General features: G+C 36.1%; 2 protein-coding genes across 3 annotated transcripts in view; both read left to right on the top strand.

The window, feature by feature from the left end:
* The first annotated feature begins 2,902 nt into the window (after nt 1-2,902).
* LOC115989042 overlaps nt 2,903-21,412 on the top strand; it is a 45,839-nt gene continuing 27,329 nt past the window's right edge. Inside the window, exons 1-5 of one of the 2 annotated variants that reach the window (XM_031112700.1) lie at nt 2,903-4,999; nt 5,161-5,289; nt 5,393-5,584; nt 6,121-6,164; nt 6,305-6,708. In XM_031112700.1, coding sequence (XP_030968560.1) covers nt 2,930-4,999; nt 5,161-5,289; nt 5,393-5,584; nt 6,121-6,164; nt 6,305-6,578 — 2,709 coding nt within the window. In that variant the 5' untranslated portion in view covers nt 2,903-2,929 and the 3' untranslated portion in view covers nt 6,579-6,708. Of the gene's footprint in view, nt 5,000-5,160; nt 5,290-5,392; nt 5,585-6,120; nt 6,165-6,304; nt 6,709-21,412 lie in introns of those variants that run through there. The other variant, XM_031112701.1, reaches the window with a different exon arrangement.
* LOC115989043 lies at nt 17,106-20,162 on the top strand. Its single transcript, XM_031112703.1, has 5 exons — nt 17,106-17,696; nt 17,859-17,987; nt 18,091-18,282; nt 18,957-19,000; nt 19,758-20,162. Exons 1-5 carry the CDS (start codon nt 17,397-17,399, stop codon nt 20,089-20,091), a joined length of 999 nt encoding a protein of 332 aa, XP_030968563.1. The 5' UTR covers nt 17,106-17,396; the 3' UTR covers nt 20,092-20,162.

Below are 21,412 nucleotides of genomic sequence, written 5' to 3' on the forward strand. Positions count from 1 at the left end.
TGAACTCATGCAATAAACCGTTTAAGCTAACTGAAACCAAGTTCCTTCGCCCATACTCTACAAAAAATTCATTGTGTGGGACCTTTTGGGCCAATACCTGACCAACAAGGATCGGGCCAACTAAAACCGTGTCCCTACAGTTTATATATTGTTTTCTTGAACTAAGATTTGCATGGTTTTGTAAATTGGGGGAGTCTCATGTATTTCTTTTTTTTTTTAATAAAGAAATTGAGATCTCCACAAAATTCTACATTCCTTTTTTTTCATCTCTTTTAGATAATAGAAGTATATTACTCGGCTCTTTTCTCATTTTGGATGATGGAAAATTATGAGAAAAAAAAAATTTTTGGTTTTTGATTTTAATGTTATTCAAAATTTGGGTCAATCATTTTTTAAATTTGCACTTAATTTGACAAGATGGTCCATATTGCTAAATTTTAGATGCCTTTCTCTCTCTCTTTCCCTTCCCCCCCCCCCCCCCCCAACCTCCCAAAAACCCCCCTTGCTTGGTTAGTGTGGAAGTTTAAGAAGGTATTATTTGAAATAAAGTTTTAGTGGTTTTCCCCTGTATGAATTATTATTATTATTATTATACGTGAATAGTAATTGCATGTATCATCTTGATTCTGTACGATTTTCAATTTTGAATTTCCTGGAAAACATCAAATAATGGTCTAACATTGAAACTTTTCCTAATAATTCTTTCCTTCTTTCTCTTTTTCAGACATGCTTGCCAGAACTGGTTAAAATGAAGGAAAATATCACAGAAATGTGTCAGAGGAAGTGCCTTTAAGTAGCATCAACTTTGGTGCTCTTAAACAGATAAATTTTTATCAAGCTCAGGTGCCAATTTAGATGAGAAATCAATTAATCTTGAACACCTAAAGCACCTCAGAGCACCTGAAGCAGACTAGAATATAATGGTATTCTATTACATGACTTGAACAATTGGTGTTTATTCAACATTTAAATTCAACCACATCCTCCATATCTATTAAATTATTTATTTATATATATATATATATATATTCTCTCATTTCTTATTTTTAAAGAATACATATATAATATTTAACTTGAAGAAACAAAGAGAGAGAGAGAGAGAGAGAGAAATAAATTGATGGTAACAGTATATGTTTTTAATCATCTAAAGAATAAGAATGTATAGAGTTCCTAAACAACTTATAAGTTACAACCCAAATCCGTAATACTACTTGAAATTTACACAATCAAAGCATGAACATACAACATCAATTATTCTATGAATTACTACTAAAAATTTACACAGTTGTTGATGCACTTAAATTCAAATAAATAAATAAAATTCCACATAAAGTGTTATCATGAAACGTTACAGTGTGTGTGTTAAAGAGGTTTAAAACATGTGTTGTATATTCAAAAGTTAAGTCCATTTGGATATACACAACTGTAAATTTCTTTAAAACCTTTTCCCTTCTTCCAGTGTGTGTTAAAAAAATGGTACAGTGCATTAGAACCAAAAAAAAAAAAACAACAACAAAAACATAGCTACCAAGGATATGTCCTCTGGTAATAATATAAATTACATAACAAAATAAAGCTGCCCAATTTAAAAATCCCATTTCCCAACATTTCATTTAATCTTTTACTATGTGAAGGTAAAAATAATTGATGTGGATATTAATAATTTTTCAACTACTTTAAAATTATTAATATAAGGGTATTTTGATAGTTTGGATATACTGTCTTTTGATTTTTTTTAAAGAAAAGTGGCAGTTGAATAGGTATGAAGAAGTAATTCACTTAAATGAGGAGAGGAAGAGCCAAAGAAGTGGATATTATTGACTTTTTTAGCTGTTACAATATTATTAATAACTAGTTGCAAACCCACGCGATGCATGGAAATATATAATTATAGTTGTATTTTTCAAACGTAGCCATAGGCCCTACCTGATAAAACGCAACTGCAAACACTAAAAACGCGGCTACAGAACTGTCCTATAGCTACGATTTATAAAACACGGCTATAGGTTCATAATTTTAGTTGCATTTATAACAAACGTAGCTATAGAGTACCTATAAAACGCGGCTAAAAAAAACGCAACTATAACCTGCATGTTTTGTAGTGTTTGTTAGTACTGTGCATAGGTTTAATTTTCTATCTTGCTTGCTTGGTAGTTCTTAATATTGCATGGTTAAATTTTATTTCTCCTCAATTGCTCTGTCTAAACATCATAAACGAGACCTGGACCATAAAGCCGAAGACTTTTATGGTTTATAAGCCTAAATAAAATAAGATTTTAACTCGGTGAAGATATAAGTAATTTTACCTACGAAAAATCCTACTTCTCGTGAATTTTAGTCTTAAGTGTGCATTACAAATCATGAAATCCAACTTAATTTTACAAATCATGAAGTACCACTTGTTTATTCATCTTTTAGCCCATTTAAATTCACCATTCATTTAGTTTTTTTGTTATGAGTTGTAAGATTATTATTATTATTATTTATAGGAATGAGTTGTGTGATTATCGATCCTTCTTAAATCCTAATAAATACAATGAGAAATGCTGGCCCATTTTTATGATTGCTTAATTCCCTTCTTCTTCTTTTTCACCTCTTGGGATTTTGGGCCTTTTATGGGTCAGTCTCATTTAGTATATTTGTATTTTAAATTTGTGAAAATAAGGGTAGTTTAGCCTATGCAAAAACTGACTTGCTTGTGGGTTTTATTTATGGGTCATTTTTTCAGCCCATTTAAATTCATGGGTCGCTTGGAATGAGTGATATTGAGTGGGCTTAAGGCCCATTTTACGATTGGTTTCCTTTTTTTGTCATATTGGGCTCTTGGCCTTTGTTTTTTTTTTTTTTTCATATATTCGGTTAACTTCAACCATTAGCGCAATTAGATTCAAACAACCACACTTTCTCTATTCTCCATTTCCCTCCAAAAATGAGTAACAAGAAACACAATGCACCACCCTCTCCCTCTCAACCTCCTCCTTCCTCCGAGGTTGATGATCAATCACCCTCCATCACCGATGAAGTCAATCGTGCCCTGAGTGCAAACCACAATGGCAACCCCGCCGAAGCCTTGAGTCTTCTCAAGTCCACCCTATCCCGCCACCCAAACTCCGCCCTCGCTCACAGCGCCCTCAGCTTCATCCAATTAAAAGTCGCCAATTTGGACAGCACCGCTGCCGACGCCGACGACGACGACGACCGTCTTCTCCAGCTCGAACATGTCAGGAGTTCCGTCAAGTCCTCCAAGCGAGCTGTCGAGTTATGCCCCGTCTCCCTCTCCTTCTGGTTCTTTCATGTTGTAGCACTCGTCAAATTAGCCCAATACGACTCCGATGCTGGCTTCGAAGCCGTGATCGAAGCATGCGACACTGGTTTGGCCATCGAACACCCCACCGTGGTAGAAGAAAGATTGAAACTTGATGGTGAACACGAAATTGAATCGCTCAGAAAGCAGCTCAGACTCGTCAAATTGCAAAGCAAGTATCTCGTAGACGCTAAATCTTTGGGAAAGATAAAGGATGAGATTAAAGAACTACAAGACAGAAAGGAAGAGATCGAGCAGAGAGCTATTACGGCGAGGAAGAACTTGGAAACACCCTTGTCGGACACGGACAATAAAAGAAAGCTCAAGAATGTCAAGAAAGTCGCGGCTAATGTTGACACGGTGGCGGCACGAGTCAAGGCTTACTGGAATGACAGGATAAGTATGGAGCTGAAGAAGGATTTGCTGAGTGTGGAGCTATTACTTCAATTTGCTAATAAAGATTCACCGGAGGCTGTGGCGGTGGTGATGCAGGCGCTGGAGCATGTGAAGGCGGCAAAAAATTGGAAGTTTTCAACTTGTTGTCTTTGCGGGGAGAGGTTTTTCGAAGTCAAATTGAATGCGGATCATATGAAGAGTGTGCATTTAGGGACTTTATCCGATGAGCTTCGATCAGTTGAGCCGGAAATTGAATTTGATTCAGTCCATGACACCGTTAAATCAAGAAAGTGGAGACCTGTGGAAGTGGTCGCTGCTAAGGAAATGATGGAAGATTTGTCAAGAAACAAGCGTGGAGATGAAGGCCTAGAAGAGTCTGAAGTTTTCATGAACCACAAGGAATGGCCTTATTGCGAGGATACCAGGCGTGACCTGATAATTGATAAAATTCGATCAAGGTTACGTGTGTACTTGAAGATTAGATTTTTTGTTTCAAGTCATCTTTCAGTGTTCATGGACTTGATAATGGAAATGCTTAAGAAGCGAATCCCGGAACAGCTGCTTAAGGAACATTGGATGGACCGCACTGTGCTCACGGCATGCTTTCTTGACATCTCAGAGCTTAATCGTGTGTATGAGTTCTTGGATGATCTCCATAATATTTGTGGGTTACAGAGTCTCAGTGTCAGTCTTGCAAGGGATGAGGTTAGAGGTATGCCTTGTGTGGCTAATCATGAGAAGATTGTATTCAATGAGGACTTCTCTTGTGTAGTTTTCGACAAGAGAATGTTGCGCGGAGAGCTTGTGGTGCCAAATGATGGAGCCGCCATTACTTCTAGTGCTGATGCTGAAACCGTATTAAATGATGATGAATGTAAAGATGCTATTGTGGATTGGTTATTGGGTGGTACTAATATTAGTATTGGTGAGCGATTAATGCAGTGGACAAATTTTAGAGAAACTAGTAAAAGTCAAGCGATGGAGTTTTTCAAGATCTATGAGGCTGAATTTCACCGGATGCAGAACTTTTGTGAAAAGAAAATAGAGTATTTGAGAGACATTAAGGTATGGAAGAATTTGGAGAGTATATGTGTTGAAGAAGATAAGAGACGAGAAGAGATTTCAGGGTACAAACCATGGAGTTACGAGTATCTCTTGTTAGAGCAGCATAAACTCATTAAGAGGACAGATGGAGATACTTTTGAGTCGGATATCATATGGAATATTTTAAAAGTAGATCATGTGGACAATGAAATAAAATTGGGGATCAAGAAGCAGATTGATGAGCTGGCTGAAAAGGTATGGTATAGCCAAATTTATGAACATGTCAAATTTTCCAAGTTGTTTGATGTGAAATTCAATGTCTTTCTGTGTAGTTATGTGTTTGATATTAAATATTTTGCTTGATGAAATATTATATTCCATAGGATGATTAAATTTCTGTATGTTTGTTGTTGCAGCTTTACAAATTCGATTCTATAATCAGGACAACTACTATTGCTATGAAGCAGACGGGCAAGAAAATTGATGCGGTAACTTCTTATGACTACCGATCAATTATGGTACCCCTGCTGAAGTCATTCATGCAGGTTTGTATTCGATTTTGAGTGCTTTTTCGTTGAAGGTTTTCATATAGTTACCTTCTCACCATATATGATATGATGTTTTCGGTGTAATATTCTCCTTTTATAGGCACGCCTGGAAGATCTGGCTAACGAGGATGCCGAAGAGAAGTCTAAGGCTGCAGAAAAAGAGTTGTTATCAGAACTTAATCTTGATGACAAGAAGAACTCTAACAAAGGAGGAGGTAATTCAACACAAGGGCAGGGAAAATCCAAGGTCAAAAAGAAGAAAAAAGATCACAGAAAGGCAAAGGAATTTAAGGTATTGTTTAGTGGTTATTGTTCTGTTTCGTTTTTATGGTAATTACAGTTGTCTTAAGCTAGCCAAGTATAAATTAATCAGAATAAATAGAGAAAGGGCAGGAACTAAAACTGGGAAAATAAGAGCCTCTAAACATGTTAAATATTAACATAATATGACAGAAATTGGACTAATATACTTTAATTGGATGCTTTAAGACTTAAGATATGGAGGAGCTAGAGTTAAAAGTTGAAACAAAACTAGACGATTGTGTAAAAGGAATGGTATTAAGATATAAACTTCGCAGATGCAGAGCAATGTAACAAAATACAACATAATTTTTTTTCCTTTAATAAGGAATGGAATAATTGGATATGACTAATAAATTAAGAAAATAGAGATAGGAAAGCACCTGAGTTAGATAAAATGCATACTTGTTTGAAATAGAAAGAAAGAAAGAAAAATATAAGATCTGAAGGGAGTTCCCAGTTCCCACAAAACAAAGAGAATCGATTAAGCAAACTAATGTCCCAAAAATATACAATTTCTTATTGTAGGCAACTGGAGGTAGTGAGGAGCAGCAGGAAAATGTGCAGCAAATGTAAGTCTTTGTTTTTGTTCATACTTTAACATTTGCATTGACTAAAACACATGTAAGTTGTGTAAATTTGTGGCCATATGTGCTCCCAATCCCTAGGCTTAAATAAAGCTCATCATGTTTTCAACTTTGCTGTGTTTCAGTTCCTTTCCGGCTGCACATAGGGGAGATGATCCTCCTAATCCTAATCCTGAGATTGTTGTTTCTGTAACCACTGACGAATTGGAGCAAGAGGAAAGGAAACTTACACCTGAGGAGCAGAAAAATCTAAGAATGCTTGAAGAGCATCTGGAATTACAGAGGCAGATTGAGAATGAGGCCAAACAAAAGCGCCTTGCTGAGCAAAATGAGGTTGGTACCAGTGCAGAGAATGAGGCCAAATCAGATGAGAAATCAAGCGGACTTGGACAGCCGTAGCACTCCAAACCACCTGAATCTGACTAGGACAGACATACAAGAGGAGCATGTAGATAAGAAAGGTGGCCTTATGGTTATGTGTAACAAAAGGATAATGATACTGAAGGAAAAATTTACTTTCTAGTTTTTACTCTTAAGAATTTCCTGGTTGAATGAAAGGTTCACCATTTCTACCCCATATTTGCCATATTTGATATTTACTTCTAGCCAATCAGATTTACCATTTACTCAATCAAAAAAAAAAAAGAGCAGAAAAGCATCTCTGCAATAATCATCATAAAGGTTCACCATTTATGATGATAATTGCAGTTAACCAATCTAAATGACATGAATTTTTTTCACTTTTTCTGTTCATCAACCACAATGTTTGCACCAGCCATGACTGTACTTTGTAAATATGTTATAGGTACTCTGCCCTTTGATTTTCACAAATCTGGTTTTAATTTTCATTGAATTGTTTGACTGGAAAGGAGGAGTATGTGTGCGCGTATGTGTGCTTTTAATGGGAGTCCGGCTAATGTTTCAGTTTCTGTTTTATTTATAATGATTTTTTCACTTAAGAAAGTTTGAGATTTAAGTCATCAAAACGTATACCTGAAACTTTTAGTAGGCACTGATGCCATCTTCTCTTTTTTTTCCAACGTGCTCACTGTAGTAATCCTCACTTTTTAGATGAAATTTTTATCTCTCTTCCTAATGGCAGAAACGATAACATGAGACTGGATCAATCAGAGTAATGGTAATTTGTGGAAAATGCTATGGAAAAGCAAAATTCATGAAAGGTTGATGGTCTCACTTTAAAAGGGAGATGACTTTCAAGTCTAGATTTGTGATACTAGCTGCTGTTATTGTGATTTAGAATGCGAGACAGAGGTTCATTTGTTTCAGAAGTGTAGTGTAGTCAAGTTAGCATGGTTTGGTCCCAAGTGGAGATTGAATGGTAGTAGGCCTTTTTGTTGAATCAAGTGTTGGTTTACTGTCAAAAGGGAAAAATTTTAAAACTACTATTAAAGTTTTACAAACGAAGATGAATATGATTGGTGCACTTCAACTACTAAAAAATAAACGTTTGAATTACTTTTATGTGATTAATAACACATCAGATAATGGAAGATATTTGTGCATTAGCCACTAGCAGGTCTAATTTCTAGATCATTTTTGGTCAGGTGCATAGAGACAAAAATTAGGGCAGCGCATTTCAAGGGGAACAACATTTGTTGGGTAGAAAGTTAACAAAGCTACCAAGAAGGTTGATACACAAAATGAAGAAAACTATGAAGATCCTTTATTCCAGTTCATATAATAAAGGCCATTTCCTAGTGCTAGTTCCTATAACTGGGATTCAAGGAGGGGTGGCTATCCTCAAATACTTTCTTAGTGGCCACTCACAAGAGTCAAATCACAATCATACGCTTCGCAGCCTAGCACTTCACCATCCTTAAAGATCACTTCACACATATTTCCTTTCTAATTCAGTTGCCTTATTATTTATTTACTTTGGCAACACAACTATGATCCCATCTTAGAATCATCAGGTCTTCAAATGATCCATCCAAAAATACAGTCCAATGTTTGGAATTGTTTGAACTAGTAAAGATAACTAGAAAAAACCTAATTACTATACTTAAGAAAACTTTGCTGATTCACATGACACTCTATGAAGCAGGATTCTACCTCAAAGGTAATGAAGAAATCCAATGCTTCACATGTAACGTCCCGTCAGTCCAAAAAAAAAAAAAAAAAAGAATATAGAAAGCAATTGTTAGCTTGGAAGAAAACTGAGGTGCAAGCTATACTAAATGCATTAACAAGAAAACAAGCTCATTTGCAAATATGTGAACAAGATCTGAATGATGAAACTAAATGGGATGAAGCTAAAAAACTGCATAGTGAGCTTAATATCTTGCTTGAGCAAGAAGAAGCCTATTGGCAGCAACGATCTAGGGTGAACTGGCTACAAAATGGCAATCTAAATACGACGTTTTTTCACGCTTGTGCAAGCCAAAGAAAACGAACAAACCAAATATCCCAGTTGCGTAACAGAGAAGGAGATTTGGTTTCAACTCCTGAGGGTTTGGAAAACATCACAACTGAGTACTTCCAATCTCTTTTCTCTTCATCCAATCCCATCTACATTGAGAAGGTAACTGAGCTTGTAGAAAGTGTGGTAACAGATGATATGAATTCACAGCTGTTAAAGCCTTTCATTGAGAATGAGGTTAAAATCACCCTCTTCCATATGCATCCCTTAAAAGCACCTGGCCTGATGACGTGATGACCTTATTTTTCCAAAATTTCTGGCACATAGTGGGCCAGGATGCAGTGGCGGAGCCAGAATTTCAATTCAGGGGGGCAAGATTTATTATTATACTATGTATTCTTCATAATTTCAATTAACTACAAATATATATTTTATATCAAAACAAAAATAACTAATTTATACAGTAGTTAGTAACAATCAAAGCAAGATATATTAATCTAAATACATAAATTTAGATATCTAATTTAGTTCCTTGTAGTAAATTGAAAAAATAATCAATGTAAAAGTGTTAATACCTTTAAAGTTGTATACAATATACGTATATTGTCTTGATTACTTTAAAAATATATATAGAATTCTGTCTTTTTGCTTTATATTAATTCTTCAAAGTATTTAAATTGGGTTTATACTTTATAGTAGAAACCTAGACCCAGAGTTTGAATTTGAGTACGGTACAAGGACATTAATTAGTTAGGCTTTAATATATATATATATATATATATATATATATATATATATATATATATATTTTTTTTTTTTTTTTTGCATAAAATATAAACCCCACTACCAATTGAAATTCAATGAAATTAAAAAAAAAAAAAAAAAAAAGGATAAACAATCAAAATTTTGTGAATAGTGACATGCTAAAATCTGGGAAATGATAAAGTTTTTTTTTTTTTTTTTTTTAAATGAAAATGATAAAAGTTTATGTTTTAAACAAAAGTGATGTAGTTGGTTAAATAGTACCGTAAATCTCTCAATGCTGTGAAACTGTTATCCTTTCTATTCGGCATCAAAGCTATTTTAGAGACTGTTTTCTGCTTTTTTTTCTTAAACCAGAACGGGCAAACTAGCAAAGCATTTAAGATGGAGTTCTACTGACTTCTACATGCCAGTACTCATAAACTTTTTAAAGAGGAGTTAAGGGGGGCACTTGACCCCCCTCGCCCCCCCTTGGCTCCGCCCCTGCCAGGATGTTACAAATGCGGTATTAGATTGTCTCCATTTTGGGAAGATGCTTCGAAGTATCAATTTCACTCACATAGTTCTTATTCCAAAAATGACTTCTCCATATTGTATGACGCAATTTCACCCCATCAATTTGTGCAACGTGGTCTACAGGATTGTCTCGAAGGTGCTAGCAAACAGATTCAAGAATGTATTTCCTTATGTTATATCAGACAACCAAAGTGCTTCTGTGCCAGGATGCTTGATCACAGATAATGTGTTGTTGGCTTTTGAGGTTCTCCACTATATGAAGAATAAAAGGAGAGGTAAAATAGCTCACATGGCAATAAAATTAGATATGAGTAAGGCATTTGACCGAGTAGAGTGGGATTATTTGAAACAAATGATGTTGAAATTGAGATTTTTAGAAAGATGGGTGGCTCTCATCATGGAATGTATCTCATTGGTAACATATTCTGTTATGTTGAATGGAGAGCCTAAGGGGTATATCAAGCCTAGCAAAGAGTTGAGACAAGGTGACCCGCTATCACCTTACTTGTTCCTAATTTGTGCAAAAGGTCTTACGGTATTGATCAAGCAAGCTGAAAAATACTGGTGGACTGAGAGGTGTGGCCATTAGTAAGGGAGGACCCTATTTATCACATTTGTTGTTCGCAAGTGATAGTATATTATTCTGTGGAGCAAGAAGAGGGGATTGTTATGTTCTACAAGATCCTTCAAGTGTATGAAGAAGTATTAGGGAAAAAGCTTAATTGTGACAAAATCTCATTGTTTTTCAGCAAAAATGTAAATAGAGCATTGCTAAAGAAATCACTACAATCATGAGGACCAACATAGAAACAAGTATGGAGTGTAGACAAAAAAAACTCGGATCCAACGCAAACTGGATGGCTGGAAACACAAGTATCTCTCACAAGCAAGAAAAGAAATTTTGATTAAAGCCATTGTCGGGGGCCCTTTTTCATTGCACAGCCACGTGTTGTCCGCTGGAGGGGTGACCTTGCTAGACCCAGATTTGTATGGGAAATTGTGTCTAGAACTCGATATTGGGCCAAATAGTCCAATGGCTTTTGGCATATTTTTAGGCCTACAAAATGGGTGAAGCCCAAAGTCTAAGAATCATGATAATGGTTGAATAACAACCACTGTAAGTTTCTTTAAAAAATTTTCTCTCCTCTCCCCGTGTGTGTGTGTGTGTTAATACTTAGTATTCTCAAAAAAAAAAAAAAAATGATAATGGTTGAATAAATAAATAATATGTGTTTGATATAATAGCTTTGATTAATAGTTGTAATAGTAGTTGAAATAAAGTAATATGTATTTAAAGGTTCATATATTCAATAATGTAAATTTAGAGATATGTAAATGTGGTGACTTATCTTTCTATGGTTTGCAACTCTAGCTGTATAGCATCAATGAGTTGATAGCATTCCGGCAAAATAACTCTATCAGTGGAGAGGCAGTATGCCATGATTAGTTCAAGATTGAAGGGAAAAAATAGGTTCAACTGGAGGGAGAGAGAGTATGTCTAGTTATGTGTAGAGGCTGGTTAAGTTTGTCTCATTTATCATGCACTTAAATGAACTTCCCCTTGATAATGCTCTTTTAGTTATTGTGAAGTTATGAATAACATTGCCTTCCATGAAAATGGCTTTTGTAAGATAGGTTTGTGCCTTCCATGTGATGAGCTTTAGTATGAGTGTTTGATATCTCTTGAGGTGAATGGAGATGGTAAAAGCTATAGATGTTTTGTGGGATGTAGTATTTGTAATATGTATGGGTAAGAAGTATGGATACTTGGTGAGAGATGAGTTTGTAATATATATATATGAGGAATATGAATGTATAATTTGTGAGAGATGTAATTTGTAAGAAATATGAGAGATCTGTATGAGTATTTTGTGAGATATTTACTTTGTGAGATGTATGAGACATATGTAAGATGGTAAAGGAATTATGTTAGAGCTACTGGAAAGATTATAGTGATGGCTTGTGTTGCTTTCCAAGAGGAAAGATTTTCTAAGAGAAAAGTATGGAGATGTGTTTAGGTATTTGGAGATATGAGCAACAAGATAGATGTATTTTGTGAATTTGGAGAGTGAGAGAATGAGTATAAGAAGAGTAATGGTGTTGTAGTGTGTTTAACAATGTTGTTGGGATTTTCTACTAAAGGATAGATAAAGGCTTATGAGTAGTGATATGAGGGGCATTTGTGAGCTAAGGGCTAAAGAGCTTAGTTTCTAATTTGGAAACTAAAAACTCAGAACCTCATTAAGAGCTTAAGAAGATAATTAGAGGAAGAGGGAAAATAGAGAAGTTTATGAGAGAATTGTTCTTCTCTATTGGTGTGCTTTGGTGTATTGATGGGGGTTCTATTTATAGCTGAGCTTAAGGGGGTATTTAGAAAAGAATCTCAGCCAAAATTTGTCCCAATCAACAATAAATTTTTAGAAAATCCATCCTAAGATTTAGCCGAAAATGATATGTTCAGCTTTAAGGGGTTTTTGCTGTTTTGGATAATATTAGCTGGAGGAAAGACCAACAAAAAAGGAAAGGATTTTAGTAAGAAAAATATATTTTCTTTGGCTGGTTTTGATTTTTAACCAAATAAAGAAATTCTGTAATGCTAAGGCTGCTGGATCAGCTGTCCCATTTGTTCTGAAAAAACTGTTACATTTATCTGAAAAAGCTGTCACAACCTGTTAGAAGACAATTATTGCTTGAGGTTGAAGTAGATGAGGTCAGCTGGATGAGGTCAGGTTGTTGGAGAGAATATTCAGTATTTATTTCATGAATTTAACTGAAAATGGTAATATCTCTTTTAAGGATATTTTGCTATTTTGGGTATAGCATCTAGCTACTGGGATTTGAGCATTAAATGGTTGGTGATGTCACTTTCAACCAGGTGTCGAGTGATGAACACACTACAAGTGTTCTGCTTGAAAGGTTTCCTCTTTTGGGTATTTATATTTTTGGTCTAAAATTCTACTACAATACATTTTTAGTAAGTAATAGAATGATTGATTGTTAATTAATGAAACTTTAGAGATCTAGTCAAGGTCTTATTGTGTTTTGACTTCATCTTGGTGAGCAAAAGGAGCATTTAATGCTCTGCTCTGGTAGCTGGCAGGGGAATATTTGGTATGATTATGGCAGATGGTAGTTGGGTATTAAAAATATCATGAATATTTTATATTTGAAAATTGAAAATAGCCAATCAGATTTAGCCATGTGTTTGAGTTGGATTTTAGCTGAAAGTAGTAATATGGTTTATGTGGAATAATATAATTAGGTTTCTAAATTTGTGTGGCAATAGCTGGAAATAAAATGAATAGTTATTTTGTTAGCATTTAGATGATTGGAGTTTTTGAATATTTTTTATACGATGAGTATTAAGTTTTAATCAAAGAGTAATGGGGAGTCTTATCATTTTAAGTGTTTATGTGATAAAAGAGACTTGTCATATGTTACTCGCTACACACTGACTTGTCAGAGTTCAAGAAGTTGGAGAAGACATACCAAACAACATGTTTTTTTATCAACTTTAAATCGTTGAAATTTTACTAAACATACTTCTTGGCCTTCCAAACCATGACTCCCAAAGTTTTCCCAAATAGACTCATGGACTTGGATCATGAGCTAAAGATGAGATGACGTACCTTAGGCTTTGTTGTCATTTTGTACATACAAGCTTTTGTTGGAAAAGTTGCTTTCCATTAATGTGATAGAGGTAATGCGGGTCATGAGTTTTGATTCATTGCTTAAGCCTATTTCGTATATTGATGTTGATGATGTTGTGGGTCGTGAGCCCAATTGATGAAGAGGAAATATGGACCGTAAATCTACCTCTTAAAGTGAAGATGTTGTGGGCCATATGAGCTCAATTGTTGTAGTTGAATAAAATATAAGCTTATTTTGGGGTTTAAATAGATATACCCAAAAATCAATAATATATTGATGTGGCGTGAGTTGCCAATGAAGAAATGCAATGTGGCATGAAAAAATAGTCCTCAATAGCCATCATACATGCTATCCCTACTTACGCCATGAGTTACTTCAAGCTTCCGAATGGACTATGTGCTAAAATTACCTCAATGGTGAGTCAATTTTGGTAGGGCCAAAAAGAACAAGAAAAAAAGATACATTGGATTGGTTGACCTAAATTATGCAAGCGTAAGAAAGGAGGATTGGGATTCAAAAATCTCAAGTTATTCAATCTTTCTATGTTGGCTAGACAACGTTGGAGATTGATAATAAAAAAATCCCCACTCTTTGCTGTTTAGAGTCCTAAAAGCGAAGTATTTTCCATGTTCATCTTTTCTTACAGCAAATACTCCCCAAAATTCTTCATACACGTGGAGAAACATTGTTGGAGCAAAACATGTCATTGAACAAGGATCTAGATGGAGAGTGGGTAAGGAGAGAAGATTCTGATTTGGAAGGATCGCTGGCTACCATGCTCAACCACATACAAGGTGCAAAACCCACCAAACTCCCTTCCTGAAAATGCCACAGTAAACCTCCTGATTGACTGAAATACTTGTTGCTGGAAACATGAAATTATTGATGCTGTGTTTACACCAAATGAGGCTCAAATTATTAAATCCATCCCTCTAAGTCACAGAAATCATAAAGACATATTGATATGGAATGGGACAACTTGTGGAGTATTCACTGTTAAAAATGCCACACAACAGGGGAATGTTCAAATCCAAATAACAGTCAATTTCTGTGGAAGGGTATATGGGAGGTGAAACTTCCATCACGGATCAAAATTCTAATATGGAAAGCTTGCTGCAACGGATTGCCAACGGATTGCCCAAATGTTTAAAGTAATAAATGGAAACCCCCTCCATCCCATCTATGCAAGATTAACATTGCCATTGAGAAAAAGAAGAATGAGCCAACTGGAGGCATTATAATCAGAGATGGTGAAGGTGAGACTATTGCGGTTTGCTGTACAAAATTCCAGAATTATGGAGACAAAGTGCAACTCATGGCTGAAGCTGCCCTACTTGCTCTATCTTTTGCTGCTGACTTGAGTTTGTATGATATCGTGCTTGGAGGTGATTGCGCAGATATATTCCTAGCTCTACAAAATCCTAGGAAATGTCTTACCCCTTTCGGAACAAATTTTTATGTAATCAAGCAGCTCATTTAATAGCAAAGGAAGCTCTCAAGAGAAATTCTATAGGTATTTGGGTGGAGGAATGCCCCCCATTTCTTCTTAATTCTGTACAGATAGATAAATATATGGGAACGTTGTTGTGATTTTTTTACGGTAGACTAGGTAGGTATTGTTTCAGAAGCCTTTCAGTTGGTGAGATGCCTCCACCTTGTACAGAGCAAGTTTGCTCCTAGTGTATAGTTTGCTTTGTTTTGAATAAAAAATTTATGCCGTTTAAAATATAAATACGGTGAGAAACGTGGGGCAAAAGGCCCATTTTGTCATTGCTTAATACCATTTGTTTTCTCAATCTTGGGCTTTTAGGCATTTGTTTCTCTTCATATATTTCAGCCTACGTAAAACAATACTTGTTTGTGGTTATAGCCCATTTAGATTTATGGGGAATTTAGCCCAGCTGAATTGCACATTGCAGATCGTGATGTCCAACTTAAGGATCATGGATTTCAAACTTACTTGTGGCCTTGTGGGGTACCTCATCTTCATAAGGCCCATTTGTGATAGGTCCATTGTCTTTTTTCTCTCTTGGGCTTTCGGGCCTTTGTTTTTCTTCATATATATACATACATACATTCACTTTACCCATTTCGGCTTTCTTCACAAAAGCAATAGATTCAAACCAAAACCATTCCTTCTCTATTCTCCATTTCCCTCCAAAATGAACACCAAGAAACATAATGCACGAGCACCCCCATCACCCTCTCAACTTCCAAAGTACGATGTTGATGATCAATCACCCACCATCACCAAAGAAGTGTGTGACACCATGATTGAATTCTACGATGAGAACTACATAAATATTCTACGATGAGAAGCCTTGAATCTTGCCAAGGCCACCGTATCCCACCACCCAAACTCCGCGCTTGCTCTCGGCGCCCTTAGCTGCTGTCACTTAAAACTCGGGTTTCTAGCCAGAAAAGACTCTACCATTCCCAATCTCTCTCAGGACCGTCTCCACAAACTCGCAGATACGATCGAACACTTCAAAAATGCCATCCACTTATCCAAGCGAGCGATGCAGTTATGCCCCGGCTGCCTCACCTTCTGGTACTTCCATGTCTCCGCACTCTTCAGATTAGCTGAATATGACGCCAATGCCCAGCTTGAAGCTGTGATTGAAGCATGTGATGCCAGTTTAGCCATCGAATACCCCACCGTGATGGAAGATAGCTTGGATATTTATGACGAAGAAGATGGGAGTACAGAGTCCCGAATTGAAGATATCAGAAAGAATCTCAGAGTCTTCAAAATACAAAGCATCTATATCATCGACGCTGAATCTTTAAGAAAAATAAAGAATGAGATTCAAGAACTACAAGACGGAAAGGAAGAAATCGAACAGGCGAGACACACAGTGGCGGCACGAGTCAAGGCTTACTGGAAAGACAGTATGAGTATGGAGCCAAAGAAAGATTTGTTGAGGATTCGAATTGAAGACCTTGAACTGCATTTGGCTAAGAAAGAATCACAGGCAGCTGTGGCGGTGGAGATGCAGGCAGTGGAATATGTGAAGGCGGCAAAAAATTGGAAGTATTGGACGTGTTGTCTTTGCAGCGAGAGGTTTTTCGAAGTCAAATTGAATGCGGATCATATGAAGAGTGTGCATTTAGGGACTTTATCCGATGAGTTACGATCTGTAGAGGCAGAAATTGTATTAGATTCAGTCCATGACATCGGTGAATCAAGAAAATGGAGACCCGTGGACGTGGTTGCCGCTAAGAAAATGATGGAAGATTTGTCAAGAAACAAATGTGAAGATGAAGGCCTAAATGAGTCTGAAATTTTCGTGTTCCAGGAGGACTGGCCATATTGCAAAGATAGAGGGCATGCGGCGCATGCCGACATGATTAATAGAATTCGAGCAAGGTTACACATGTTCTTGGAGCTTAGATGTTTTGTTTCAAGTTATTTTTCGAGGTTGATGGACCTCATAATGGAAATTCTGAAGAAGCGAATCCCGGAACAGCTGCTTGAGGAACATTGGTTGAACCAGACGCTGCTCTCCACGTGCTTTCTTGACATCCCGGAGCTTAATCTTGTGTTCGAGTTCTTGGATGATCTCGACAATACTTGTGGGTTACAGAGTCTCTGCTTCAGTCTTGCGAAGGATGGGGTCAGGGGTGAGCCTTGTTTTGCTAATCATGAGAAGATCGTATTCAATGAGGACTTCTCTTGTGTAGTTTTGGACAAGAGAATGTTGCGTTGAGAGCTTGTTGTGCCAAATGATGGAGCTGTTGTTATTACTTCTAGTGCTGCTGAGGAAATCGAATTAAATGATGATGAATGTAAAGATGATATTGTGGATTGGTTATTGAAGGGGGTTACTAATATTGGGGAGCAATTGAAGCAGTGGACAAATTTGAGAGAACCAGTAGAAGTCAAGGGAAAGAGTTTTTCAAAATCTATGAGGCTGAATTTCATCGGATGCAGAACATTTGTGAGAGAAAAAATACAGTATTTGAGAGACATTAAGGTATGGCAGAATTTGGAGAGTTTGTGTGTTGAAGAAGATAAGAGACGAGAAGAGATGTCAGGGTACAAATCATTGAGTTACGAGTATCTCTTGTTAGAGAGGCATAGGCACTTTCAGAGGACAAATGGTGATATTTTCGAGTTGGATATCATATGGAATATTTTGAGAAAACCTGTGGACAATGAAATAAAACTGGGGATCAAAAAGCAGATTGATGAAATAGTTGAAAAGGTATGTTATAGCCAAATTTAAGAACAGGGCAAATTTTCCAAGTTGTTTAATCTGAAATTCAAAGTCTCTCTGTGTAGTGTTTGTGTTTGATATTAAATATGTTTCTTGATGAATTGTTATTTTCCAAAGGATGATTGAATTTCATAATGTTTGTTATTGCAGCTTTACAAATTTGATGCTATAATCAGGACAGCAACTACTGCTATGCAGCAGACGGGGAAGAAAATTGATATCATAACTGCTTATGACTACCGATCAATTATGGTGCCCCTGCTGAAGTCATTCGTGCGGGTTTGTGTTGGATTCTCTGTGCTGTTTTGCTGAAGGTTTTCATTTATTCACCTTCTTACCAGATATGATTTGATGTTTTTGGTGTAATATTCTCCTTCAATAGGCACAAATGGAAGATCTGGCTAACAAGGATGCAGAAAAGAAGTCCAAGGCTGCAGAAGTAGCATTGTTATCAGAACTTGATCTTAATGACAAGAAAAACTCTGACAAAGGAGGAGGTAATACAAGACAAGTACAGGAAAAATCCAAGGACAAAAAGAAGAAAAAAGATCACAGGATGTCAGAAGAATTAAAGGTAGTTATTGTTCTGTTTCGTTGTTATGGTAATTGCAGTTGTCTAAAGCTAGCCAAGTATAAATTAATATGAATAAATGGAGAAAGGGCAGGAACTAAAAAGCATCTAAACATGTCAAATATTAACATAATAGGCAGAAATTGGACTAATATACTTTAATTGGATGCATAAGACTAAAGATATGGAGGAGCTAGAGTTAAAAGTTGAAACAAAACTGGAAGATACTAAAAGAAATGGGTATTTCAGATGTAGAGTAGCCAAGTTAGGAAAATGTGGATCAAGTTTATTAGAATAGCAGTAATTTAGGATATGAACTGTGAAAGAGTCATAAATTGAGTAATCTAATACATATGACATACATTACACATTGAACAAACACACATTGAAACAGATTATCACAGCAGCTAGATAACTGCATAATTGGACAGACATTTAACAATATTTAATATTTTTTTTTTTTAATAAGGAATGGAATAATTGGATGACTAATAAATTAAGAAATAGGAAAGCTCCCGAGATTGGGTTTAATTAAATTTGATAAAACGCATACTTGTTTGAAATAGAAATAAAGAAAAAAAAGATATAAGATCTGCAGGGATTTCCCGGTTCCCACAAAACAAAGAGAATCGATTATACAAACTAACATCCCAAAAATATCAATTTTCTTATTGTAGGCAACTGCATGTAGTGAGGAGAAGCAGGAAAATTTGGAGCAAATGTAAGTCTTTTTGTTTGTTATTAGTTTAACATTTTCATTGACTAAAACACATGTAAATTGTGTGAATATGTGGCCTTATGGAGGGCTAGAAACCTAGCTATCTTTGAAGGCAAGGAAACTAATCCAATCAAGCTATGCCAGAAAGTTGATTAGTCCATAGCTGAACACAAAATGTCCATAGCAACCCATTTGGGCTTCCAATTGCCGAAACCAGTTCAATGGTGGAAGAAACCACCTAGAGATTCAATCAAGATATGCTGCTTTCAAAGATGATATATCCTCCATTGCAGCGGTTGCTAGAGATTGGAGAGGTGAAGTGGTTTTTGCTTGTGCTAAGAGAGTATATTCCAACCTCCCTCTTCAGGCAGAAGCAGAAGCCATTAAATGGGCTTTAAGTTTAGCTAAAAGTATTGATGTAGCTGCTATGATTGTGGAGAGTGACTCCAAAGACTGTGTAGATGCTCTAGCTCCTTCTGGTAAGCAGGTTCCCTGAGGAATTAGAGGTATATGCAATGAAATTCTCAACTTGATGTTACTTATTCCTGGCTGTCATGTCACCTGGATCCCTAGGGGGGCAAATAAAGCAGCTCATTCTCTAGCTAAGTGGCCCTTCCTGTTTTGAGCTTATCATTAAGGAAGAGGCTCTTGTTTCCTCTTTGTAGTTCTGTTTGTCTTGTGAATAAAATTTCTTGTTCATCAAAAAAAAATGTGCTCCCAATCTCTAGGCTGAAATAAAGTTCATTGTGTTTTACTTCAGTTCCTTTCATGCTGCACATGATGGAGATGATCCTCCTAATCCTGAGATTGTTGGTCCTGTAACCACTGATGAATTGGAGCAAGAGGAACGGACACTTACACCTGAGGAGGAGAAAGAGCAAAGAATGCTTGAAGAGCATTTGGAGTATCAGAAGCAGATTGAGAATGAGGCCAAACAAAAGCGCCTTGCTGAGCTAAATAAAGCTGGAAGCAGTGCAGGAAATATGGAAAAAATGTCCCTTAGACGCATCAACTTTGATGACTTTCACTGGAAATATTTTTATCAAGCTCAGGGTGTCAAATTGGATGAGAGAATAGCACCCAAGAGAACTTGAATCTGACTAGACCCAATTAGAAGTAATAAATTGTCTTGGATGAAACACCATTGATATTTGTTGAAAAACTCTTGATGCATGTGATTAATCTTAGTTGGAATTTTCCCCTTTCAATCTTAGTTTGCACCGTGTTCAGTTCTCTAACACCCATGCGACTGGCAGCAGATAGGAAAGAGAGTCCAATAATGGAGGTTGGAAATCTTTAACAGAATGGGACACATACTGGCATTTCTCTCTCAGAGGTACTATGAGCTTGCTTTAATATGCTATTTCCTTCTTCTTTCTTAATGATGAAACATTAAGAAGAGTACTACCACGTCCAAGTGTCCAGTAAATTTGTGTCTCAATGTACTTTTTCAGGAACATTTGACCCCATGAAACATACCACCTTTGCAGATTAACATAATAATTCAATCGCTTAATAGTTTTGTTTATGTTTGCAAATGAAATGTGCATATGTGAATGATTTATGGCAACTGTGACACAAATTTGTGTTTGATCAGTGGTTGCTGTACCGTTGACCATTGTTATATATTGTCAACATACGAGAGGAAAAATAAGGGAAACTGGAAGACAAATCCATGAAGAAAATTTCATGACATAGATACTGTTCTTAGTAACTGGAATTGATAATAACCAAATAGAAAGCATAACAAATTAATGCAAAATGAAGATGCATATTCTGATGCATAAATTGTTTGTGATCAAAATGTCATCCAAGCCTTTCTTCAACATCAATCCTTTAATTTTGAAAGTAGTTGTCTAGTAGTCCATATTTCTTAACAAAGCAATCCACTTAGAATTGTCAGAATCTTCTTCCCAATATAAATTCTCAACCTTTCCAAAAGAAAATTGCCAGAAACCCATCTAAATTGGTACAAATAATTGTAAAAAAGAAATATGAGAAAGAGAGAGAGAGAGGATCAATAACACATGTCTAATAATTTTCTGGACCGTGACGGTATTGTCAGGTTTTTTACTGCAGGAAAATCATGCAGAAATTTTTCAACCAAATTGGCTAAACTCATTGATGATATATATAGTTATTTTTGCCTCAACTTTTTGAGATTATTTAGCAAGGAAAGTTTGTTTTCGTTGAATCCATCTAGGAGAATGCCATTGCATAAGAAGGGGGGAAAACGCCACAAAATTAAGGATATAGGTATATTTATAGCAATTTATAAAATTTAAACTAGAAGAGAGAATTGGTAACATGGAGTAATTGCCCAAGTTCAAACCCTCAAAATTTTTAAACTTTTCAACAAGTTCCATCAATTTATCAAACCAAAGAGTGAAACCACTTCCAAGGTCAAATTGAAGA

The sequence above is a fragment of the Quercus lobata genome, chromosome 5 (assembly GCF_001633185.2).
Source record: "Quercus lobata isolate SW786 chromosome 5, ValleyOak3.0 Primary Assembly, whole genome shotgun sequence".
NCBI classification, from domain to species: Eukaryota; Viridiplantae; Streptophyta; class Magnoliopsida; order Fagales; family Fagaceae; genus Quercus; species Quercus lobata.

Coding starts and splice junctions, on each gene's coding strand:
- LOC115989043 (XM_031112703.1), top strand. CDS start 17,397: ATGAGGCTGAATTTCATCGGATGCAGAACATTTGTGAGAGAAAAAATA. Junction 17,697..17,858: donor TTGATGAAATAGTTGAAAAG/GTATGTTATAGC, acceptor TTGTTATTGCAG/CTTTACAAATTTGATGCTAT. Junction 19,001..19,757: donor CAGGAAAATTTGGAGCAAAT/GTAAGTCTTTTT, acceptor GTTTTACTTCAG/TTCCTTTCATGCTGCACATG.